Source organism: Phyllopteryx taeniolatus, chromosome 14, assembly GCF_024500385.1.
Source record: "Phyllopteryx taeniolatus isolate TA_2022b chromosome 14, UOR_Ptae_1.2, whole genome shotgun sequence".
In the NCBI taxonomy this organism is placed as follows: Eukaryota; Metazoa; Chordata; class Actinopteri; order Syngnathiformes; family Syngnathidae; genus Phyllopteryx; species Phyllopteryx taeniolatus.
Window position 1 is genome coordinate 9,483,053 of NC_084515.1, and position 27,358 is coordinate 9,510,410.

The 27,358-nt window shown below is 40.1% G+C and overlaps 1 protein-coding gene across 1 annotated transcript in view; it reads right to left on the reverse strand.

The window, feature by feature from the left end:
- Nucleotides 1-27,358, reverse strand: part of gpc1b (glypican 1b) — a 96,179-nt gene that overhangs the window by 24,354 nt on the left and 44,467 nt on the right. Inside the window, exons 2-4 of the mRNA XM_061798380.1 lie at nucleotides 21,553-21,711; nucleotides 4,199-4,426; nucleotides 3,941-4,104 (exon numbers count right to left, since the gene is read on the reverse strand). Of these exons, the coding sequence (XP_061654364.1) occupies nucleotides 3,941-4,104; nucleotides 4,199-4,426; nucleotides 21,553-21,711 (551 nt within the window). The remainder of the gene's footprint in view (nucleotides 1-3,940; nucleotides 4,105-4,198; nucleotides 4,427-21,552; nucleotides 21,712-27,358) is intronic.

Below are 27,358 nucleotides of genomic sequence, written 5' to 3' on the forward strand. Positions count from 1 at the left end.
CGCGCACCACAGAACAACAACAAAAAACAAACAAAAATTAAATAAATCAGCGTGTACAAGCTAGGGGGTTGAACGATTTCAGACTTTTTGTGGTCGATGCAATTGTGAGTGAACGTCAACTCACTGATGATGTAGTTTAGATTTTTTAGGGGTTGTCAATTCGCTATCCGCGCAACTGTTTGCCTGCAGCCTCCAAATACAAGCTCACTCTCCCTACCGTCACTGATTGCAGTCACCGCACCCAACGACTTACTCATCAAATCACTTTCAGACACTCGCTCATCCAACCATATAAACTCAAATTCACATAACACAACTTTGGGGTCGCTACTTTTTACAGTGCTATGATATAAATAAATTTTAAAAAATAACAGGAGGAGGGAATGTTTTGCATTGACATATTGTAGCGACCTGCTATCGACAGTGCTATGTGGATTCTTGCTGGAGTTCTTTAAATTCTGACTGTATGTGAGCCAGTGAAGGTGTCTGAGTGTGATTTGTGATTGGATGAGTGAATCCGGTGGTGGGGCAGCTGGAATGAAGAGGGTGCCAGCGTGTGTCCATGATGAAAGCTTGAGCGAAACGCTTGGCGTATGGTTTGTTTTTGGTGTAGTAACGGACGAGTTTCAACGTTCATTTTCACAATAAAGAAGTTGTTCATTTCCTTGTCCTCATTTCATTGTTTAAGCAGACATTACGGTAAATTCTCTGCCTTTTCTCTGTACCACGAGGGGGTTTGGTGAATTTGCTAATTGACGGCTGATGTGATGATTTAGGCTGTTTGTAAGCTAGCCTCAGCGGGTGCCTTTGCAGGTGGACATGCATGGCACTTGTGCTTTTGTTATATTTGAGGATAGACTTGCACATTCTGCAAATGACCGCGACCGCTATCATTTTTAGTCAAATATTTCCACACGTTTGTGGGGCTGCGGGTTTGCAGCGTGGAGCCATCAACTGTTGCTTTCAAGTGAGGCAACCATGTTGTAAATGCCAAAATGACCCTTGTGCTGCATGCTTCTTCTCCTGTTCTTGTCCTGTTCTATCCTGTCCTGTCCTTCTCTCACAGTGTGTAGCACTACAGCCCCATACAACAGTCACATCTAATGTTTCATTGTTGTAGATATGTAATGATTTACTTTTCTCATACTCTTTACAATTAGTGCTTTATCTTTTGTCTTTGTTTCTCTCTCCCCTCTATAAACTTTGTTCTGTTCGACTGATCGACTCTGATTCTCAATAAACATAAATTATAATACTAAGAAACCACAGCGGGAGCTTAAAAACTCCACCGTGACACAGTAAAACTGTTCCGGCATAAAAGGGACACAGATCCTCCATTCTGCTTGACCTAACAGCCGAACAGGACAAAAAAAAAAAAGGAAATGCCAACCCGTGATTGCTGATTAATTGACTTCTAGCTCTAGCCATTATAGTACAGTGGTAAAGTTGACACGTCAAGTAATCGGTTTAACCCCTAGTACACGCTAATTATTACTGTCGTAACCTGATCTGCAGCTCTACCCCATCCACGGCTACAGTGGCCTTGTAATAGTCAAACAATAGCGCTACTTCTTCTCTCTGTATTTTCATTCTTGGCCTCTAATATTTCATCAAGTAAAGAGCTGTGTTATTCACCTGCTGCAGCATCTGTTTTCCTACATGACGTGTATATTCCTCATGGGGTTAGCACTCCTGACACCCCTCTTGCCCCCATGTCTGACGGGAGACATTTTTCACCCATGCATCAATACTGGCCTCCCATTCTATGAGCCAAAATGATTTCTCTGTCTTGCTCTGATCTTAACCATACTCCTTTCTTATACACGGTGGGTACCATTTCTTTTGGGAGATATTAACCCTCCCCACGGACCAGGGAGACATTTTTAGCGGGGGAGTTGACATTAAGTGGTGTTGCAGGGGATGACTCCCTGAGCCGAGGGCCATACTTTATAGAGCCGCTCGTTTCCACCAACATTGATCTGGAAGAGTAACATCAAGCGTGTATCTGTGCACATCCTTCTTTCTAATGAGCAATCCCCAATTTCCGGGGTTCTTTGCAAAGCATATGTTTTGGCATGTGCACATATCAAGTTTGGGCTTATGGATCTTTTTATATGTATTTATAGATGCAGTATATATATTTGTGACAGTTATTTAAAGCAGAGGTTCCCAGCTTTTTTTGACGACATGGTCTGGTGGGAGTAAGAGAGAGAGATGAATGCTCCAGACCTCCTTAGTAATCTAATACCCCTGTACAAAAAAAAACATACAATAAAATAAAAATTAAAAACAACTCACATATATACCGTACATCAAATACAACGTATTTATTAAAAAAAAAGACACAGTTGTGCATATGGTTAATGTGTCTATCAGACATTCAGTAGGCTCAGTTTCGAATCTCTGCTCGGATCTTTCTGCGTGGAGTTTGCATATTCATGCGTGGGTTTGTCTTCCTCCCACATTCCGGTTAACCGAATATTCTAAATCAGGTGTGTCAAACTTATTTTTGTCACGGGCCACATTGTAGTCACGGTTTCCCTCAGAGGGGCGTTGACTGTGAAACCATATAAATGTTTAGTCACCTCATAATATTATTACATAGACACAACAAATTGATGGACACCTAGTTTTGAAATCAGAAGTCAAGGATAATAGTTTGTTCAACTATTGCTCAAGTTACTGTAAACAGAAAATGCTTGCAATGTCTCAATGTCTTTATGAGAATTTTAGCAAGAATCATGGAAGTTGACACAGATGATTTGCTTTAGCGGGCCACATGAAAAGACATGGCGGGCCAGATTTGGCCCCCGGGCCTTGAGTTTGACACCTGAGCTCTAAATTGTCCATAGGTGTAAATGTGAGTTTGTATGGTTGGTTATCGACACTATGTACACAAGAGGCATATTTCTCTTTAAAGCGGCTTTTTATTGTGGACAGCCTAAGGTACACTTGTGAAATAATCATTCTGTCTGATCAGTATATCGATATGCCTCGGTGCCTTGCCATGTCTCTACACTATCAGTCAATCCGCGCTGTGTGCACGTGTGGGTGTGTGAGTTCGTATGGGCGTGTTTGAGTTATGTCTGGATGGGATGGGTGGGTTTTTGTAAATTTCCATTGTCTCTTTTTATCTCTGTAAAGCACTTTGTGTGGCATTTCTAATATATGAAAAGTGCTATATAAATAAAATCTGATTTGATGATTTGATTTGATTCCACACCTGTGAGGTAAATGGATTATCTCTGCGAAGGAGAAGTGTTTACTCGCACATATTTTGTCAGATTTGTGAGCAATATTTGAGAGAAATTGGCTTTTTGTGTGCATCGAAAAAGTCTTAGATCTTGTAAAATATCGGAGCAAAAATCTTTTAAAATATTTTTTACTGATATTTTTGTTCAGTGTATAGCTACACTGTGATGGCTTGCAACGTGTCCAGGGTGTACCCGCCTGTCAATCAAAGTAAGCTGGCCAACACAACATTATCTTGAACAGAACAAGCGCTAGGGAATGAAACAACAAAATTAATGATAAAGGGGTCTGTAAGGGGTTTTGCAGCCATTGTCTGCACTGTGAACGGCCCAGTACCGGACATGACTTGTGGGTTGGGAACCCGTGATTGAAAGTCAATGTTCTCGCAAGGAGCTACAGTGATTGTATTATAGAGACATAAAAACGGATGCTGCAACACAAATAGTAGAAAATATTAGCTGCATTAGAGATTAGACATCAGTAAAAGGTTTACGGGACTTGGAGTCATTTTCACCAACAACGATAAAAAGAGGTGGTATGCAGGTTAGAAAAACAGGGCAATAACAACGATCACAGTTTTTCTTCAGAGGGAATCTGTTAAGGCACCAGGGTATCCAAGAAATATGACTTAAAGGTGGACAAAGCGAAAGAGAAAATAGTGGTACGAGGGCAAGAATGGGGCCATTACCTGGGACACTTTTCGAATCACTTCCCCACTGACGACCAGTCCTTGAACAAAGGAACGAGCGGCCACAAATGTTCGTGTGACCTTCGTCTTGACGTCACGGGGCACCTCTCCGAAGGGGTGAAGTGTCTCCAGCTGTTTAGAAACACACTCCAGGTACTCATCCCCTGCAGTCGACAAAAACATTCACGTCACTATGAATTAAATAATTGCTTTTTGATTTTAGGATAGTTACTGCACAAGTCCATCCATTTTGTTTACCAATCGAATACTGCTTGTTTGCATGGAAGAACAGTCTCTCTAGAAGCCTTGCCCAGAATTCATTGAGAGCTTCTTCCAGGTTGACGTTGGAGCCTCGGTAGTAGTGCCTCAAATCTGTGTAGAGCTCAGTGAACACACGGGTATTCTGGGAGAAGAAAGACTTCCAGGTGGACAAGAACGTCTCTTGTAGTGTAATGGCTGAGCTGTTCAGCAACTCCAGAAAATAGCCTGAAAACACCCGGAAAAATATTGAAGTTAAAACCAAAAGTATTCACAGGACAAAACTCTATACTGCATGTGCTATAATTTTTTAAGTATGCCTGTTGTGCATATATGGACAAACTTGCCCATATGTGCAGGGCCTGAGGACAGCACTTAGTTACATAACATGTTGAAATGCTAAGCTCATCCTGACCCATCTGCATGGAATTATCTAAGCAGGGGCCTTGCTTGATGCAATATCTCTGTTCTGGACTCCCACTCCTTGACAAGCACCGCAACTGCTGTTATTTGCTTCTGACTGCATTTTAATAAACAAGTTGTAAGTTTAGCATCATTGTTGCCATTGAGTTCCACATTCACTGCACTCGTAGAAGTTTCTTCATCAGTGTTCCTTCCATTTCAGATTCCATGTAAATTCCAGAGAAGTCTTTTTAACCAAATTTGAATAATTAAAAGTATCTTCAAGTATATAAAATGGAGCTTCAAAATCATGACGAATCTAGAAGTTTGCTTCCAAATGCTGTAGGCATGTGCTGAAACAATGCCCCACTCAAATGTCAATCAAACACTACTGGAAAAATGGATGCTATACTTCGTTTAGTAACTTTCTTATCCCTTCACATAACTACATGTTAGAGCTGCGAAAATATATCTGCTTAAAGCCTCCGGTGGCTGGAATATATCCCACCGGGCCATCGCAGGGCTTTTATGTGCTGCAACAACAAGGCGCTCTAATGCACATGCTGGACTATCTGAAATGAACATGCATCTTTGGGGTGTAGCCATACCTTGCTAGCTAACTGCAATTGCTCTGGATAACCACTGATGCGAACGAAGGTGATCTAGTTCTTATATAGTGGGGGAGTATTTAGAAACAAATTCCTAAATTTACTTTACAGGGTGCCGGCACATTGGACGACTGGTTAGCAGATCTGCCTCACAGTTCCGATGACCGGGGTTCAAATCCCTGTGTGGAGTTTGCATGTTCTCCCCATGCCTGTGTGGGTTTTCTCCGCATACTCCGGTTTCCTCCCACATCCCAAAAACATGCATGCTAGGTTAACTGAAGACTCTAAATTGCCCGTAGGTGTGAATGTGAGTGTGAATGGTTGTTTGTTTATATGTGCCCTGTGACTGGCGACCAGTTCAGGGTGTACCCCTCGTCTAGCCCGGAGATAGCTGGGATAGGCTCTAGCACGCCTGCGACCCTAGTGAGGATAACCGGTACAAAAAATGGATGGCTGGATGGATTCACTTTACAGGGTCTTGAAGGGTTATTTATGAGGCCAAGGTAACAGCCAACGCTCTGTTGCTCAAAACATTAAAAGGATCATTTGAGCATATCTGAGGTCTAAAATCATTTCCAATGACACTATTCAACAAATCTCAGGGTCCTATATGAAAACAAAAACATGCCAGATTTAGTGTGCTATCTAAATTAAGATGGTTTTGTTATTTATCAATTCACTGGGTGCAGGTTTATTGTCACCATGAGCCGCAATTTAACAGATTATCTTCAACCTTTCAAGGTTAGTATTCAAGTTTTGTACCAAGGGAATAGATTTAGGGGGGGGGGATCATCTTCAACCTCTACATGGGTATAAAAGGAAGGGCTTGCTTCAGGGAGCACATTCGGTTTAAAAAACTTTACGAAATAAATCATGCGTGTGACTCGCTGTGGCGATAAATCGAAAGTTATAACAACAACAACATCAAAGAAATAACCTTATTGATTTTTACAAATATCCAATACAAGATAGCCAAGGTTGCTGAAGTTAAAAATCAAATCATTCTTTTTTCTCTTTACAGGCTGCATTTTTAAGAGGCTAAACAGTGACAGCTTTGTGAAGGCTAGTTCTCAAGTTGTTTTGCAACGATTTGCTGCATGGAAGTTTACGTCAAAAGAGTCCACCGCTATTTTGTTTTAAAACGCTCAGTTAAGAGAGCAGGGGGGGGGGGGGGGGGGGGGGGTGGGTGGGTGCGGGTGGGTGGGGGATTGTCATTAAAGCTCCTAGAGAACAGAGAAAATGGCAGCATAATGAATGGTGTGTCTTTTCTGATTGTGTGACAAGATTAATTACTTTGATTACAATACTTATTGAGACAAAAAAAAAAGGACTTTTAGAAGGCATATGTAGTTTGTGCACACAAACTAGTATTTTCTTTCCCATGTCATGTCTGGGGCTTTGGAAAATCTCTATTTGTGACTGCATGACGCATGGTATATATTCTTTATCCTCTGCAAAAAACTAATATTACTCAAGCTTACTAAGTCAGTTACAGTAGTTGTGAAACTCTTCTTCGTTTATGTCTGCATGACTGTATTATACTGCCCCCGGTGGCCAAGTCGTCCACACCAGAAAGAGCCGCTATGAATTAATCATTATGTGCAAACTGTTTAATTCTTTACATTCTAATTATGTTATCACCATATGTTTTTTATGAAGTACAATTTTATAGAGTACTACTTTCCTTATTAAAAACATTTAAAAAATTTGGGGGCTTTTTTTGTTAAGGTGGATGGCATTTCCGTTCATTTTATTTGGGAAAGATGATTTGTTCATCTATTTATGTTGTATAGTGACAGGCAGACCAATTCAATGCTCTTCAACGAACCTGTGCATCCATCATTATTTAATACAGTGTTGGTTAATTGGTGTGCCGTGTTTTTTTTTCTAATGTACAATATGTGACTTGGCCAGATAATATCTTTAATTGCCCTTTGACCTTGCTTGTCCCTCTGTCAGCCTCAGGAAACCAACAAGCTGCGTCTCTGTCACTCACATGGACACGCGCAAGCTACCATATGAGCACGCTAACATTCTTGCAGGCTACAGCAGAGACGCGCGTGTTTGCTCAAACATGAGAGAGCGACTTCAAGAGTGACAGCTATGCTTTTAATCCCCAGTGGAAATGATTCCAGCTGTGTACTGTTAGCCGCTATGGCTGGAGCCATTTTTAAAGATTTGAAATATACCACACTTTCACATGTCCAAAATAGTGGTCTCGCCTCCAATTAATTTGTGAGTGTGTTTACACTTCAATCAATGAAGTAAACCTCAATTTGATGGCCCTTCAGGAAGCTGTATTTACCTTTATTAAGTTTTTAGCCTGCCCTGCGATTGGCTGGCAACCAGTTCTGGGTGTACCCCGCCTCCTGCCCGATGACAGCTGGGATAAGCGGCTCGGAAAATGGATGGATAGATGTTTTTAGCCCTGCCTACAAGACAGACATGTTATGGTATCTGTACAGCTGACAATTATGATAGATTTTAAAGAGAAAGTGCAGCTGTATGCATTGCATGCACAGAATATTCCAACGCAAAAGCTTTTAAACATTATAACAGTGACCCAAAAAGAATTAGGGATTGGGGAAAAAATAAATAAATAAGAATAAGATGATCTCCAGCTTACAAATACAAAGTGTGTAAATTGGAGCTGGATGAAAACCTTTTAGAGTGGATTTATTCTATGCAGGACAAACACATACAGGTCGTTTCCACAAAAAAATTAATTAAGAGAGAAAAAGACAAAGATACCCTTCTGGCAGTATGCAGTTATGGCATACAATATAATGAATATATTATTCATTGTAATAATGCAAAGTATATTATATCCATCTATCCATTTTCTATACCACTTCTCCTCACTAGGGTCGCGAATGAGCTTAAAGTCTGCTAACACATAATGAGAAATGCCATAGTGGGCTAATGATTAGCATTGGTGTGGTGGTGTTAGAACCCTTAAACCAAGAGATATTTGATCAAAAACAGTGTGCATAGATCATTTTACACTTGAGACTACTGTATGTGAGTCCCAGGATGCACATTTCTGGATACAATGAGTCCCAGCCCTGGATCAATGAGTCCCTGCAACTTAACATCACGCAGTACATATACAGTAATCTTCCGATATATGACGGTGGTTGCTTTGCGGTTTCACTATATTGCAGATTTGTATTTGTCCAGTGTTTTTGTGTTATCCATTGCTCTTGCTCTCTCGCAATATATTTCTGCCTGACAACATATTTTCCCCAAAACACTCACGAGAAACAATAGTATCGTTGATGGTTTTTTTAATATAATATTATAGTGCATAATATTTTAAGTACATCCTTTTTAAGCAAAGCAAAGCAAATTTATTTATATCGTGCATTTCATACACAAGGTAACTCAATGTGCTTTACATGATTGAAAGCATTAAAAGAGAAAAAAAACAGCTTATAAACATTTACAACAAAGAAGAAAAAAAGTACAATTAAAACAGCGTAAGGTGCAAGAAATTTCATTTAAAAGTGGAAATGCTCTAAAAAGCATGGGAAAAAAGAAGACTTAAAAACATGCATACTTGGGGCTGACGTCACTTCTGTTGGCAACTTATTCCATTTGTGTGCAGCATAATAGCAAAATGCTGCTTCACCATGTTTGCTTTGGATTCTGTGCTCCACTATTTAACCTGAGTCTGTCGATCTCAGAGCCGTACTGGGTTTAAAATTCATTAGCATTTCTTTCATGTTTTCAGGACCTAAACCATTTAGTGATTTATAGACCAGTAGCATAACTTTAAAATCTATTCTAAAGCTGACTGGGAGCCATTGTAAAGACTTTAGAATTGGAGTAATATGCTTTGACCTCTTTGTTCTGATCAGAACCTGAGCTGAAGCTGTTTAATGCTCTTTTTGGGGAATCCAGTCAGAAGACCATTACAATAGTCAAGTCTACTTGAGATAAAAGCATGGATGAGCTTCCCCTGGTCTTCTTGACACATGCAAGCCTTCACTCTGGATATGTTCTTCAGATGGTAGAAGGAAGTTTTAGTAATTGATTTGATATGACTGTTCATAGTCAGGTCGGAATCTATCAGAACACCAAGGTTTCGGAATTGGTCTTTGGTTTTTAAAGAGAATGACTCCAGGTATTTACTAACAGCAATTCACTTTTCTTTATTGTCAAAAACAATTAAAATGTTTTTTTTAAGAGCAATTAACTTTCCATTCTAAAGAACATTGGCATTGTAATGTAGAAATATAAATAAACATCTTAGATAAATAAACAAATAAATCAGACTCAGGCTCTGTTTGCAAAAACTACACTTAAACAAATATTAAACATTTAGCACATAGGTACAGAGTCATGAACACACTAAAGAGACCCAAAATATGTTCTTAAAGCCTGCGAAATTTGAAATAATAATTAAAAAAAACACCATGTACTCAAAAGCATTTGGGCTTTGGCATTGTTTTTAAATCAGATGCCATACATTTTAATATCACTTATTTTTTAGTCTCTGTTTTTATTTATTGTATGAATGTTGTCTTGTTATGTACTGTATAATTTCTGCTGCCTGTCGAATTTCTGCTGCCTCTTGGCTTTTGAAAGAGAGATTTTATAGCCTATATTTATGTAGGATGAAATCTAAAATAAGGCCTGCCCTCGAGCTGCTTGACTGTGATGTGAGACCTTCACCTGTCAATGAAATCAGAATCCTCTTTATTTGCCAAGTATGTCAAAAACATCCAGGAAATTTGTCTTCGGTAGTTGGAGCCGCTCTAGTACGACAATAGACAGCCATTTTGACAATAAATACTTTTGAGACATAAAAACACACTAGGGAAAGTCACTTAGCCTTGAGCAATATAATGGCAAGATGGAAGAAGCTGTTGGAATGTCTGCTGGTTTTAGTTTGCGTTGATTGATAGCGCCTACTAGCGTCAACTACTGCCCGAATATAGATAATGGTACTGTGCTTTATGGTTTATAAAGTTAACTGTCCGTGTGTGTGTGTGTCTGTTATGTGACTCCCAAAGCCCTAAGGTTCGTTTGAGTGAGAATTTTAGCTCCAGCCCTTAGCTTGCTAGCTTATTAGCTTACAGGCTAGTGAATGTAATAAACAGTTAACTTGCCCTTGAGTGTCCCAGTCGTGGTTGTGTTGCAAACGCCGTTCTGCCAGTTGCTTGCTGCGTCGTGAGCGGCGCGGTGGGCGTTACCACAACAATAAAAATTTATCGAGTCCAGAAAAAATTCCCATGTCCATCGCATGGAACGATAACCCGTCCCACTCTGCCTCTGACTGGCTAGCACCAAGGATTCATACATTTGATTCGCTGTGTGTGAAAGCTCTTCAGCAACACACACACACACACACACACGCACATTCACGGACATACGCACAGTGAGTCTTAAGTCTTAAACCACGCGTCTACAGACGCAGAATTAATATGCTTCATGCGTCCCTGCTAATTTTTGTGCGTCAGAGACATGAGACGCACATCAAACGAGATCCCTGCGTGTAGCTACACATATAGACTGATAACATAAGACTGACAGGCATGTATTATTTATCCTCTGCGAAGACCGACTAAGCTTCTGTCTCCATGTACAGTACATCTGTATGTCTGTATTATACTGATCCCAGGTAGCACCAGAAGGAGCAGCACCATGTCACATTGAAATGAAGCAAAAGAGGTGGGAAAACAAATTTTCAATTTAATTTAACATAATTTATAAGGGGATTGCATCCTCTAGTTAAAAACACAACTGCCCCTTAAGGAATTTAATGTGATGAGGTAGGAGCTTTATGTTAAATATTCTTGCTTCATCAGAATCGGAGGGCAGCTCTTACCACACTCTTAATTTTTTCACTGCCCTTGAGAACGAGTGAATAATGATTGTCCTGTGAAATGTTTGGCTGTATGTGCTTTTTGTGTGCAATGGATGACCTTTCCCATCCTTCAGTTCGTGCCTGGGACGATACAGGTAGCAACACCTTTTTTGCTGCCTCCCGCAATCCACTTTCATCACGTAAGCGTAAGCATCTGCGCTGCAGGGAGGGAGCAATGGGAGAGCCTGTCTAAATTTGTATTTCCAAGCTTGCCGGGTGTGCAGAGGACACATACAGGGCAAACTATTGTTGGGAACGTTTTACTTCGAACCATCCAATTTGGAAGTTCAACAATAATATTTCACAACACTGAAAGACCACCTTTCTCCTGGGAGAGAGGGAGCTTCATCCACATCAGGCTATATTGAAATGCCTACTAAGTCTATTCACAAGCTGTTTTATTGGACTCCAGGTGGAATTGAGTACAGAGTCAGGCAGGTTTACCATAGACATGCTCTTCCATGCCCCCCCTTGCTCAGTCATCAACCTGATCTTGTGTCAAGTTATTGACATGAGAGCCGCCGTAATAAAGCGGTAGCATCGACATTCCTTCAACTGTCAGTCAATTGAGGCTTGAGCTGAGCCTGGGTTCTCACAGAAGGATTCAGCAATGGCTCATTGCATCTTGATGTGGAATCACTTTTCTCAACGTGACTTTTCTCTGCTGTTTAATAGTTTGAAGTCAAAAGGCTAAACACACTGGCAAAGACTAAGGGTTCTATTATCTTAGACAGTACATTTGCGTGCCAATTTGGCAGAACAGTCTGTGCCAAGCTGGGCATTCCGGCGCAGCGAGGGTGTGTCCTTGGAGATGTGCATGGCTGAGTGACAATTTGGTGGCAGAAAGTCGGTCTAAACTTATACCTGCTCAGACCATGTCTAAGTAGCAAAGCAAGGCAGACTGCTGGTTTAACGTGATTTTGGTGAATTTGATACTGATATTTAGTCCATCAGCAGTTATCAACAGCTCATTCCATATTTAATAAGGGTACCTGCTCGCATTGACTGCTGCCACACCGCCCAAAAGCGGTGACAATGCTCCACTCATGCACAGATCGCTGCGATTATGCATCATCCTCTTCCGCAATGAGATGTCTCCATCGAGACTGTCATTGCGTCACATTTAAAGGGAATGAGAGGAGCTGTTTGACTGGTGGCGAAGGAAGTCGGCTATATACACACCTGCAGTGGCCTAAGTGGAAGAAGAAAGTCTGCTCTTTCTTTTAGTAGGTTTGGTGCTTATATTGTCACTGAACATAATATTCAGTGAATGGCCTCGAAAGATCTGTCAAAATGCTCTAAAAGGGCTGGCAATATGGGGAACTCTGCTTTGAAAACAGCTGTCAGTGAATAATAATTAAAATTAGTTTTTTCAGTATGTAACTTTAAACTTTCTTTTTTTCACGTTCGGCTTGGCTTAATCGTAATCACACTGAAAGTAGTTAACGTCATATAGTTGTACATTAATGGCAGCGTGTTTTAACGTTTACATCTGTTTAATGAAAAACCGAGTGAATTATCCACTAACGCCTGTGAGAGGTGAAGTGCGAAATATTGATTGAATGGAGTTAATAATAAGACATAAGCAATGTTTCAGGAGTTAAACATGTGAGAACATTATAGATGTTCCTGAGGAATGAACGTAACAGAAGGGTTAATAAACACATTGTTGTGCGTCTTATCATCTAAGGTCGAAATCTTTGCTACAGCTCTTGCATTCGATGTCAGTAGACTGTGCAGGTGTACTTAATAAAGAGATGAGTTCCGTTCTTATCTTTGCCTCATCAAAAATACTTTTGAACAGTTTTTTAAAGCACTAACCCCCACCCAAAGAAGCCCCTGTTAAAGTTGCTTTGCCACTGTTAACATCATCTCGGCATGTGCAGGAAATGAATCAAAGCTTTGGGGAACAACAGTGATGATGGAGCCTAACTTGTAAAATGTAATTTGGTGGCAAATATTGAGACTATTTCGCGACAATAAAAATAGCTTGACAAATACATCAAATAAAGCAGATAGTCAGTAAGTATACTTGGACTGGAGGAATGGCAGTGTAATTCTCCATCAAAGTAAAAGGCCATGAATTTAAAATAAGAGACTTATTGACTTTGACAGTGCATGAGAAATGAGAGGAAAAAGAAAGAGGAGAAATGAATTCAAGGGAAGTGGAAGACAAATGAAGACCTGAGCCACCAGCAATTTCATATCACTTAAACATCTGACAGCCTTAATTGTTTTTTCCCCCCCAATGGCTTGTCTATTTGATAAATGCTGAGTGCTATTGCTTTCTTCTATGGTAATGAAAGAAAAATGTGAGGCATATGGAAAAAGCTCAAGGTTGCACAATCCTGAAAAAAACTTTGGATTTCATGAAATTTCAGGCTGGACCATCGTTGGTAGAAATTTAATAACATTTTTGGAGAAATCCAGTTATGGGTTAGCTTTTTTTTTTTTTTTTTTTAAAGCTGCATAATACATTTTAAAAGATGAATTTTAAATCATGGTGGCAGACAATTTTGTCTCTTATTCAGCTTCCTCTTAAAAAAATTTGCTCAATATTGAAATACATTTTTTACCTTTATTAACAATGGACAGTTTTGAGTTCTCAATTAAAGAGGTTGTTTGGAATTTTTTAACACTCACTTTTTGTCATATTTGTTTAAACTGTCAGTATGACCTGACAGTAGTACATGATTAAATTGATCTTGGGGGTGGGGGGGCATTTCTGGCCCCATCTAGCGCCTCTAATTTGATTCACAAGAAACCACTGCACCTGAAGTAAAACAACCAATTAGAGACAGCTGGCATGACTGATGAGGTGTCAATCATTTGCTGTGCACTCACAGGCACACTCATAGGTGGCACACCTGCGGCCCCGCGCTGACCTGTTACATTGGGCTTCAGGAGCTTAGCTAAAACTATGGTAGAATATCCCAAAACAAATGCCGATGGCCACAACTAACACCTAGTCACTCAACACATTAACTGGCTAACCCGTTAGCTGACGCTCAAGTCGCTCACCACCATGCCAGGCCACACCTTTTAAAGCCATACACACTCAAAATAACAGATAATACAGTAGAACAGTGGACAAAAATAATACCTGCAGCTTACATGCACGTAATATTGGGTTGAATAATCTAAGATAAATATTTATCCGATTACTTGATTAATCGATGGTATAATCGCTTACATACTCGATTCCAAATTCCATATTTAACTATTGAAGCCATACATATTATTTCCAAACATTTTGTTCAAATTCCAAACTGTCGGAGGACTTCGATTTGGCCTTTCCCACAAGTACCGAACATTCTCTGCAGCTTCTTTCTTGTTATCGCTCGCCATCTGCGCAAAGGCAGTAAAAGTAAAATAAACACAGCAGACATATGCAAACATGGCCGTCCTAGGCACACTGAATGTACAGATGACGATCTAGGCGCCATTATAAACAGCGTCACCCTCCATGAATAACAACACTTGGTCCAAATGTACTGTGACCATTTGCTTGCGTTTAGATTCTATTAAAATGTCCCTTACATTAAAGGAGTTGACACAATACATACTGCATCTGTGCATCATTTATCATCTGGCTTTTCTATAGAAGCCTTCATGTTCCTCTCTCGTCTTGGCATATGCACCATTTAGCACAATCTCTTTCTTCATTTATATTCATCTATACTCCTCTTTTACAGCAGCATTCCTCATTCCCCACTGGCATTTTCTTATCTTCATCAAATGCTCCACTATTTGCACCTGTCTCCATCATGTCACCCACAGAACTCATCATGCTCTTGCTGTCCTATGCATCATTACATGAGTGTCAGGCTAATGAGGCCAGGGTACTCCGGCTACGGAAACGATATGATTTGCATGAGGACAAACTGAGCCAGTCAAACGCCACGATGGGAGGAGTCTCTGGCAACATCCAGGGGTGACCTTGGAAGCGAAAAGAATGTGGGCAAAGGTATCACCTGATTGTGTTGATATTGAACAATACACAATAGCAATGAACACAGAGTTTTACACTAATTAGCCACAACATTTTGTGTGATTCAGTGTAGTTCTATGTCATGCACTGCAACTGTAATTAACTTACATAATAATACAAATATTGGCAATTTGATTGATTGACACTATCAGCAAGGTATCCAATCCAAACTGAGTATTATTAACAGCAGCACTTCATTGGGCAAGGAATCACACTTGCTAACTCAAGTCAAAATGCTACTTGCCTCACTATAAAATGGCAGAATCATGTGATTGCAATTCAAGCCAATCAGAGAAGAAAAGCAATAATTAAAAATAGACTAATTTATATGATTAAAAAAGAAATAAAAACAAGAAAGTTACAATGGTTAAATACTTTTTTGGGAAAAAAATATAATTAACGATAGTAAACAAGCCTTGGAATGCACTACAACACTTTAAGTGGATTTTTCCAGATTGTTTATCTGTAACGAATATTTGTCCAATGACTGCATATGATTCCTTGTGTAAAAATAATATCATAAAGTATACGCGCGAGGCAGGAAAAACAAATTGAAAAAACATAACGTTATTCACAAATGGCATAACAAAGAACACTTAGCTACATATTGTGAAAACAGTCATTAGCGGTTCAACAGTACCGTAATAAATCTTACTTTTATTACGGCCATTAAGTCATTTGGTAGTTGTTGAAGCATTTAAGAGAGGCACTGATTCTTTGAACTTTACTGTAATTATTATTGTATTCTTTCTGGTATTGTGGGAAAAAATATTTATTTACTGCTTTAATGCTCCACAAATCCCAGTGCATGTGATGGAGTGGGTGAGATTTAAGACATACAGCACAGTCATGACGCCATTTCAAGTGATGCTCTCCAGCTGTCTGACAGGCATTTGAGTTCATCTCCTCCTTAGAAGCTGAGACACTCGACATAAATGAATGTGACTCCAAAACTCCCAAGAGACACAGGAACCAAAAGACCTTTGACTGCTCATCAACTGCCAGTGCAGTCTGCAGTTTTCATAGGTTTGATAACTCATTTCAAGTCATTTCAAACTATAAAGTATTTCCACCGTGCCTTGATGTACTGTATATGCGGGTCGGATCAGCTTTTTGTGTAATACCTTTTTTTGGCAATAGTTTTAGAATTTAAATGTTGGACAAAATAACCTATAAATAGATCAACTAAGTAATCAATCTTAAAATTCAAAGCGATTTTTTTAAATCACAAAGTTACATACAATTTGAGTTTGCATAGAGGCAGAACGGTCGAATAGTGGTTGGTTCGTCTTCCTCAAAATCTGGAGAGCTGGGTTTGAATCTGGGTTGGAACATCTCTGTTTTTGTATGTTAACTGCTAATTAACTAACTTTAAACTTGCGAAAAAGTTAAAAAGAAAAAGAAAAAGTATTTCTGGGCCTCTCCTCTGCTTCACTTTCCTGGAATAGCCTTCAAATAGACTTAAAGACTCTGTGCTGGCTTTTAAAACAGACTATTTCATTTTTAATTGATTCTCTTAGATTTTGTCATTGTAAATAGTACTGTAGTCACCTTGGTTGAAATGTTTTTATGCTCCTTTAATGTCGTCACTTTAGTTTGGAGTCAGCTAGTCCTCCAATTGGTTCAAAATTCTGCTGCTCGTTTCTTAACCGGAACACGAAAGAGGGAGCATGTAGCTCCTATTTGACCTCCCAAAACAAGCTGCCTGTTCACATTTTAAGATTCTGCTACTAGCGTTCAACTCTCTAACTGGTCCTGCACCGCCTAACCTCTCTGGGCTGTTCCATCCCTATGCTCCTGACCACTGCGTTAGGTCAGCTGAACAACTAATCCTGGAGGTACCTAAGCGGAAGCGGAAACTTCGAGGGGATGGAGCTTTTTCTATTGCTGGTCCCAAACTATGGAATATATTATGTTCAATTGCCTTTACAGTGTGTTACATTTTTATTAACGTATAGCACTTTTTTTCAGTTGCAGTTTGTTTCTAAAATGCTGTATAAATAAAACTGAGTTGAATGGAGTTGTTATTGTCTTAAATTTCATGCTGCTATCTTGGCCAGGTCTCTCTTGCAAAACACATCTCCGAACTCGATGAGACCATCTGGTTAAATAAAGTTTGAAAAAATTAGAATAAAAAGTGCACTTAAAACTGCACACTCAACGGCTACATTAGGTACAAATGCACAAACTAATAAATCCAATAGAAGAGCTGTATTAAAATTATTTAACAAGGACACTAATAGTGTAAAGTAACCGCAAACTACATCCACAACAATAACCACATTGTTAAATGAATACCTATGAGCATCATTAGATTTGTAAAGGCAGAATTGCTGATACAATTCTTGTTTAGGGTCTCATCAGATTGTGGGGGTGTACTCAATGTTGTGCACAGTATGTGTATACAAACACACACCCCTGGGGTCCAGATGCCAATAATGCCTCTGGTGGGTTTTGTCACCACCTGCTCGGTTTCAGGGTTCCGTCTGTCTTGTACACCTGGCTGCCATCCACCATTTTTCCATCGCATCGGTCTGAGTGTCCTCTATGACCTTTTACGTTGTCATTTCAATTAGGAAGCCAACACTTTTTTCTCTACACTTTGTCATGCCATCATTTTCCATTGCCATCTTGTTACCGCTTACTCATCTGTCTCATTCGCTCTTTTACCCAATTATTCTTCCCCTTTTCTGCTTTGTGTTCCACTTTTTTAAAATCTTCAACCAAACCTAAAACTGTACACAATCTTGAACAAAAAGACCATTTCCACTCACTAGTCCCATGCTGTCAAATTACAACCTGACAAACAAATAAAGCCACATCAGCAAACTCACATATACTTGCAAGACCCAGATCCTCCACGTGTGCATGCTGGTCCTCTAATCTGTGGCCTGGTGGCTTGCTTGGGACCTTTTCCAAAGTCAGTGGACTAAAAAAGGTCTAGGCTGCCTGGGCTGGAGCAGTAACACCCTACACTTAGTCACATGGCGCTAGCTAGTCCACACCCTACTAAACATAGCCAGATGTGTTAGGACTGGTAGCGTGCTAGATTGTCACTGTTGCAGCCATTTGGATACAAGGGGAAGTGGTTGGAAGAAAACATATCCCCCTTCTTGTTTCAACCATACTAATAAAAGGAAATATCTGTTACATGAACAAGGAAGGAAATCCTCATTCGTAACAGCAAACACTGCATCTGGTTATTATCTGAATACGCGGGGTGTCTCAGAAGTCACTATACACGTACTTTTTCTATTCCCTTCCAGGTATCATTCGGACAGACGTGAGGCCATCAACATTGCAGCTTTGCAGTTTTTGTAAGCATATCACTCCATGCCCATAGCTTGCCAATTGACATTGGTGCAGCATGTTTTTCTGTCCTCGACTGCAGTGTAGTTCCAGTTTGAGGCGCTTTACGGCCGTCACACTGCACGGTACAATTTACTCTATCCATGGCAAGCTTCTCGAAACAGGATCTGTTCTTGAAAAATCACGCGGCGGAAGGCCTGCTACTACCACCACAGATTAAAACACCAAACTTCTAGACCAGGCATTGACGCAAAGTGCGGGAATGTCTATCCCAGGGTTCTACACTGGAATGCAGCATCAACAAATGCTCGATTCAGCGGACACTTCGGAGAGGGATAAAGCTTGACCCATTTCGACTTTAGGTTGTTTAAAGGCTTCAAGTGGAAGATTCTGATGTTCAACAACCTGAAGTCGGTACAGGCTTACAGTATGCTTACAAAAACTGCAAAGCCTAAGCAGTCAAATGATGAATCACATCTGTTCAATTGATATCTGATGTGAAATTTAAAAAGTGTTTAGTGACGTTTGGGAGATCTTGTATTGAGTAGGTAGCAGCAAATGTATCCCCTTTTTGGCCAAGGTAGCTCTAGTCAAATGTTCAACTCTCCTCTTTAGAGGACCCAGTCAGTCAACACCAGATGGTTTTCAGGCCTAAATGTTCCATAAACTCCCTCCCCGCCCTTCATCAAATTTGTAGTTCCCATCTGATGTTCAATGGGGTGAAGTAAGGGTGCACCAAAGAAGGGAAATATACAGCTGAACCAAGAAGAGAGAGTGGATGTGCAGTACAAGTATGACTATGGCTTAATGACACATTCGCTTTGTTTTTCACAGATGTATTATTGAGGTGAATATAAAAAAACAATGTCCACATGACACCGTTAGGAGGCAACAAAAGATACAATTCCCTGCATATTTTCTGAGGTAAACCCTTCAAATGTTTGCAGAATGGAGCTGAGTTTCGTCGAATAGTGTTTATGTGTTGTCAGCAGTGTTTACTGTCTCTTCTTTTGCTAAATGAGCTGTTTTCCCCCAAATTCGAAAGGTTAAGAACCGCGGGATGACATACGCTAACGATGGAATTTGCACGTCCTGGAAAGCGTTGTGCATTTGTGTGTTTTGGCCCTTAAGCCGTATTCCACTGGCACAGCAGCAGAGGCACCCGCAGCCAAAAGGAGTGGGACCACGAGAATGAAGGAATCGGACCGATAGAAGGAAAGTAAACAAACGTCATTCGGCCACTAATCATGGTGATGGCAAAAGGTCAGACAAAGTAGCATAGCCTCATGTGACAGATATATTGTCAACCACTGGCCAACGCAGAATGAGTCGAGCTCCGGGGCAGCGCTCTATCATGTTAGGCACGCAATCCTTTTTAGCTGATTCCAAGACTCACTGGAATTTGCTATATCAAAATAATTTTGACTGAATCATGGCTGGTGCCAATATAAATTAGTCTTATTCATAGCAGTTCACCTTTTTGACCTATGAGATGGATAGGAAATGATAGCAACTATGAAGATAACACGTACCCAAGAATGCTAGCATGGCTAAGTCTGTTTATGTTGCAACACAGAGCGTTGTTTGCATTTGTGTTAGTAAAGAAAATAAGAAATGTAGTTAAATTCTAATAAAACTACTTGTGTTTTTTTTTTATCTAGCTTGTTCTCTACTCTTGCTTTCAACCCATCAACACCGGTAGTTCTATCTCCTAAGAGATACCACAGTTTTGCTCCAAATGCAGTGGAATCTCGATTTAACAGGCCCCGATTTAATGGACTTTGGATTGAACTGACATAAAATAGTGACCAGTTGGAACTTAAAATCACCCCTCCCACCAGCAAGCTGAGTTTGGATAAATTTGAAAAATCGTCAAACATTTTAAAGCTTTTTTACATGTATTTACAATCATTTTGTACTGTACTGGTTGTTATTAGGCCATGAAAAAAGTACTAAACAATACTTTTGTAGTGTATTGGTGTTGGTTAGGCCACAAAAAAGTGTTTCAATTTAAAGAACAATGGGATTTAACGGACGGCCCCTCATCCTCCTTGTCCGTTATATTGAGGTTCCATTGTATTTGAAAGATTACATATGTAATTTAACCCTACTGTCAACAAAAATATATTATTAGTATTAGTGGTAAGTATTATTATTATTTCACTGTATCCATTTCATTTTTGTTTGAAGGTGGTATTTTATGAAACATTTTTTTATTGTCTATTGTATCGCCTGCCTACCTATCAAGTATGAAAATAGGTAAATTAATTAATTATCTGCCTATTTCTGAAAATGTGTCTAAGCGAGCCATTCTGTACATCCGTCCCACTGTTAAGAAACAGTGGGGATAATGAACAGAATAACTACTCCCAGGAGTTTCTCCGCCAATGACTTGGCAGTTCGGCTGGACGAATTTGTGTTTGGCAATGTCTTGCACCACAGCGCAACATTAGTTCACAAGCATAATTTGTTGTCTTGGTGATGAAATGTTGCCCCCACCTGTGGTAATGCAATGGAATCTCTATCGGCACTCACTCGCTTTTTAGATTGTGTGTGCATTTGTGTTTGTGGGGGTTTATGTAGTTGAATTAGCCAGTGGTGGCTTCGTGCAAGGTAAGCAGAGCTACATTTAGTTCTGTTGAGTTTGTCAGCTAGCGACACAGAAGAGAAAAAAGCCTAACGGCGTCTCAGTGGCGCACACTTGCAGGGGCAGGGAGGGAGGGTTGGCTGAGATAGATCCGCCCCTAAAACAAGCTAATTTCTCCATGGAAAAAAAATATGCTGCGTAAATATTTCTGTCTGTGACAAAAGCATGTCACTGTCATGTACAACGACACTTGGGAACGGTTTTTAAATTGTGAAAAAAAATGCATAAAATATCTCCTTGAAGTCCTCAATTAAGCTTTGCAATTTAAAAAGCTGTATTAGAACAAATGTGTGTTTTCTTTTTAATCTGACCACATGACAATGAATTGTCATAAAAGGTCGATATCCTCAGTCTGGGTGATAACTTGCTTTCACTTAACATCGTAAACGTATTGTCTGGCTAGTACGTTGACCTTTTCACAGCGGACACTCACACACACTTAACGCAAGTTCATTCAATTTCATCCGTTGTTTGTGTGTTGGCTGAGCTCTGTTGTGTTATTCGCGCACAAGTTTAGAAACTCACTATTGAAGGCCTTATACTGTCCTCCGAGGGACACCTGCAAGGAGCGTCCCGCGTCTTTGAGAACTCCCTCCATCTCTCCTCGGCTCAGCATGGCTAGGTTTTCCTCCATGTCGCTGGTGCAGCAGGTGTAACCCTGGGGACAGATGCGCAGGTGCTCTCCTATTGGGTGGAGAAACAGGAAAGAAGCAGAAGTAGGGAAGGAGAGGGAATTTGAGAGGGAAAAAATAGCAGAAGCAAGGCATTAGTGATACTGGCTTTGTCATTGATGTCAACCATCAGTTACTTTGCTACTGAGCGAGCATGGACATGACAATTTGAATAAGCTGCAGTGGTTGTGTTGGCATTCATGGAGGCATGGGCTCAGTCGTCCGATTACCTGGCGAGATGCAGACAGGTCCTTGGCAGCAACATACTATACAGCATATTCACACAAACAAATAGCATATGTGCCAGCGCAAACACAGCCTGTCAAAACTACTACGCTTCACAGTCGAGCTGCCACGCAAATCAGAAAAAAAAACCCTGAAGACGCAAATTGCACTTCAACGCAGCAAGGCTTTTGCCGTATAAAACGTGGGTGGCATTCATTTACATTTGAAGAGATGTTGATTTCTACTTCATCTTCAGACACAAACATACTCTCATTGGTACACATGCACGATCTAATGGGATTGTGTTGACTTAACAGAGATAATGCTCAGTTTTGAGCATTTTAACTAAATGTTTATATTGGAAATGCCTCTCAAAATGAAGTAGGCCAGTTCTACACACATTATTATTATTACTCCAGTGTGGAGTTTGCATGTTCTCCCCGTGCCTGGGTGGTTTTTCTCCGGGCACTCCGGTTTCCTCCCACATCCCAAACACATGCGTGGTAGGTTGATTGGAGACTCTAAATTACCCGTAGGTGTGAATGTGAGTGCGAATGGTTGTTTGTTTGTATGTTCCCTGCGATTGGCTGGCAACCAGTTCAGGGTGTACCCCGCCTCTCGCCCGAAGATAGCTGGGATAGGCTCCAGCAGCCCGCGACCCTAGTGAGGATAAGCGGTAAAGAAAATGGATGGATGGATGGTTATCATTAGATTAGGGTTACCAAAAATTTTATTTGGGAATTGATCATCAAACACACATACACACACGGACAACGTATTGTATATTAATATACTTTTGACCTTAAGGCTCCTCCTCCTGGCTGACGTATGCGGTAACATACTGATTAATTTCCGGTTTTTGGACATGTGTAGCAGCAGCAGTATAACAGTAGCTGTTGTATTATTTTCTCTCTAGACATTTACTAATTTACCTGCTTATTTGCTCTTCATTGTTGATTATTCCCTGTGGTGTTTCTAGTCAGACTTCTGTTAAAAGTGTAGCTGTACCATCTACCTGAGCACTTATTCTTCTGATTTTTGGTACTTTACATTTTACTTTATCTTAGCGGTTAGCATGGCTTCTCTGTTCTCTACTACTTAGTCATCATTCTCCTTTAGTGATAACGATACTCGTCATAAGTGTAGCTTATTTGCCACTATGGAGGCAAGGATTAGTGAATTGGAGTAGTGGTGGTGAAAGGACAGTGTTTAGCTGCGCTAGGTAGCCAGCTACACCTCTTAGCTGGTTTGGACTCGGAGCAAGTTAGCCTTCCCCCAGTAGTTCCAGAGCAGCCGGAAAAGCAGGGAGGATGTGTGACTGTCTGATGTGGATGCATGGTTTACTTCCAGCTCCGTGGTCAAACATGCTTGAAGTCATTTTCACACAGAGGCAGGCAGTACGATGATGTAATCAGCAAGCGTGATCGCAATTGTTCGGTAGAGTCCAAATCAATACCGTAGGCCAAATTTATACCGTCAACCGTACATACTGCGCCCCCCTATTATACACTACACAAAACTTAATTCCAGCTAAATCGATAGATGTTGATGAAAATGTTACTTAAAACATCCCATGTACAGAAATTGGTTTGAAATTAGAAAAAAAAAAAGTGATCCAGTGTCAAAGATTGTGTTCGAGTTCAGTGGAATATGTAGAGGTTTTTTCAAAAAATCCCCAGCTGATTTAATAGTACCTAATAAAATGCCTGGCATAACTAATAAAGTGTCTGATGGGTATGATTACACGCACACGCGCCACACGGAACAAATCGATATTCTGGGTGGAGGAGATAACCTTTGCAAAGCTTGCAGTCATGCTGTATGTCTAAAAATCCTTCATTGCTCATTGAGGACAAAGTTCACCTCAACTTTGGAAGCAGCAAAATGGTTCTGGCTTGAAAACACACTCCTGAAATCATGCACGTCATTCCACTAAACTGACTTAATTAGAAAAAAAACCTAATAATCTGTTCTCAGTTAGGAAAAAAAGTAAACTACTGTTTTATTCAATGTTCATTTGTATGCAACTGCAGTGCACAGCAAACAGAGTGCAGGTTGTAGCATTTCCACCTTGATTGAGTTATTGCCTCCGTGAAGGAAGCGGCTGACTGAATCTCATCATGTCTACCTTTACACTGAAAGGCTCTACAGTGACAAGCATTCAAAGTCATTCCCATCTTGCCTGCTACTCCTTTCTTTTGTCTCCCCTGCTCCGGTTTGTTATTTTATGGAGGTACTTTAATCAATTTTGAGACACTGTTTTTGAAGTTTTGTTGTTTTGAAGGTCGACCTCCGTTTCAGTCGACCTTCGAAACAAATTTTCCAATTGTGATATATGATCGGAACTGTTGTCAACTGTTATGTTTTAAGTGATATTTAACATTATTAGCTTTCATGCAAGTAAACAGTAAATGTTTAGACTATTAGACAGTGATTCACAAAGTGTGGTCGGCTGGCTCCCTCGAGTGGTACAAGAAAGAATCATTGCCCAAGTACAGTTCAGTTGTATTTAACTTTTTAGGACATACATTTTAATGTAATCTTTTAGAATTGTTTGTGTTTTTAAACTTCTGCTTAGGTAAAAAAAAAATTATTAAACTTTTATGCCAATACATTTTAATCGAATCATTATTTAAAGCTATAACACTTAAGTTCGGTTGCCTCCTAGGCTGGAATTCAGTATTACACAAGGCTAAAACAATATATTAAAAAAAATATATATATTTTTTTTGAGGATTGGTTTTGCTAATCATTTGTTCATTTGAGGAGCAACTTTCTAATTGTGAGGATCAATTTCTCGCACAGGGACCCGAAGCAAGAGTTTTATTAAACTATGACAATAATATGACAATATAACGGGGGAGTTGAATGTAGGGCTGCAGCTAACAAATATTTTAGTACACAAGTGTCCTACTGAAAATTCTAGCGAACAATTGAATATTTGGATAAACTATATTTTTGCTTGGTTAAAGAGCAATTATGAATACAAGTAAAATAAGACCTTTCAGTTAAAAAGGTACGGCTAATTGGTTTCCTTTTTTATAAGTTACAGTTTTGATTTATTAAATTCACATTGTGCATAAAAGAAAGGACATTAATTTAAAAAATAGCATTAATAGCCTTTGTGCATCTTCACTTAAGCAGCTAGAATTTTAGCATTTTGTGACATATTAATACATTAGGTTCATAGCTGTGCATTTATGAGCTTAGACCAGCTGACTAGGAATCAGACAAATATCCACCATCCATTCGCAATAACGCTTATCCTGTTCAGGGTCGCGGTGTGCCGGACCCTTTCCCAGCCAACTTCGGGCGAAAGAGGGTTAGACTACACCCTGAACTGGTCGCCAATCAGTCGCAGGGCACATGGACAACCATTCGCACTCACATTACACCGTCACTGAGTGGGAACTGAACACACGCTGCCTGCACCGTAGTCAGGCGAATGTACCACTACACCATCAGTGACTCAGACAAAGATTCTTTGTACAAGTTTTGGAATTGTTAAATTTGTTCAAACTAAATGAAGAAACCTTGAGAGAAAACACATCTGACTTCACCAAAACCCTTCTCTGTTTGGGTACATGACCCAGTTTACTCTTATTCCTCCGGCCACATTTGCCACGTTTTTTCACCTACTTGACTCAAAGTTTTGCCACTGACAGATCATCAGATAGTAGTATACTATGCTAGCCATATGTCACACAGTGAATACACTGAGTAAAAGCACCTGCAAGTAACGTTATGGTTGCTCTATGGTTGTGCACTGTACCGGTACTTGCCACGTTTGTAATAAACAAAGCCAAGCATTCGACGGTAGTCATAATTAACAGAAACACTCCGTTTCTGTTATGTTAGTAAATTATGTTAGTAAGGTAGCCTAACGTTAATCTCACGGATTTGCGCTATGTTAATTTACATTTTTTGACTTCAATACTTAGCATCTTAAAATAACGTGTTTATGTGTTTATAGTAATATAATTAAAAGAAAGCATGTTTACCCCGATGTATAGGCGCTTAATTAGCTGACATGGCTTGAGTTAACAATTGCTGAGTTCCCCCATTTCAAATGTACTGTATCCTCCCCGTGTGTGTGCATGTCAATGATTACAGTATGTGTCAGCCAAGTTTCCCTAACTGTCGTTTAAGCAACTCATCCGGGACAATGTTAAATCGCAGCAATTAAAGGCAATTTCCCTTCGCCTCGAACACCAAAAGTGAAGTGGAGAGTGAGATGACATTGGGCATCTCTGAGCACTTTCTCAACTGATCACGCTGTGACTCACACCCACACACCTGCAGGGGGAGAGTGTTTGGACTTTGGAGAGGTGTGTGTAGTCAAGAAAAAAAAAATGCCCGGGGAGTTTAAGTAGTGTGGCTGAGCGCACAAAGAAGTGGAAAGAGGAAAACAGTGGGAGAAAACACAGGAATGAGAAGAGGGAAGATTTATGTTTAAATAATATGCATTCTGCTTAGAGGTCAGCTGCAATCTGTCACCCCCTGGTCTTCTTCTTTAAATGTGTGCATTGTGTGCATGTGTGTGTACAGTATGTGTGTGTCCTATATCACTTTCCTCCAGTACAACCTGCTCGCCGCGTGTCATTTGAAAGGACATGCAAAGAATACTCACAAACACACATACTGGCAGTATTAGTGTCAAGGCTCAATAAATAAAACATCATAATGGTTTTCCGGCAAAACTCTGCAGGTGTAAACACACATCCATGGGCACACACACACACACACAAAGAGACACACACACACACACACGAGCCTTACAGCTAGAAAAGGTCATTTGCAATAGAGCATCACAGTTCTACGTGGCTTGTGATATAAACCATGGCCGACTCTATAAACATCAATGTGTTTGTGGACGTGTTTGTGGATTACATGTCTACTGATTGGAGTCATCGAATGTTAACAGACAAAACAGTTCTCAGTATGATACATGGACACCAGTGCCAACTCCAACCACAATAACAAACAGAATATACATTTCAATCTAATCACTATTATATAAATGACTACGTCTAACCGTGGCGATGAAAACAAGCCATGCACAATAAGTGTGCAAGAGACTGTTTTTATTGCTGTTTTAAGGTTTGTAGCCGAGATGGGATCAAGTCACATACATGCAAGTCTCAAGTAAGTTACTTTATAGCCTGGTAGCTAGTTAGTTTGTCAGGTGTATAGCTAGGTACCTAGTTAGCAGTTAGCTTGTTAGTTACATAGCTAGGTAGCCGGTTAACAGTGAGTTTATTAGGTATATACTGTAGCTAAGTAGCTAGTGTGCACTTAGTTTGTGCGGGACAGAACAGATAGCTAGTTAGCAGTTAGTTTGTTAGGCACATAATGAATTGTATAGTTAGCGTTAGTTCATTGGGTACGTAGCTATGTAGCTGGCTAGCAAGTCTGTTAGTTACTTAATTTTGTTT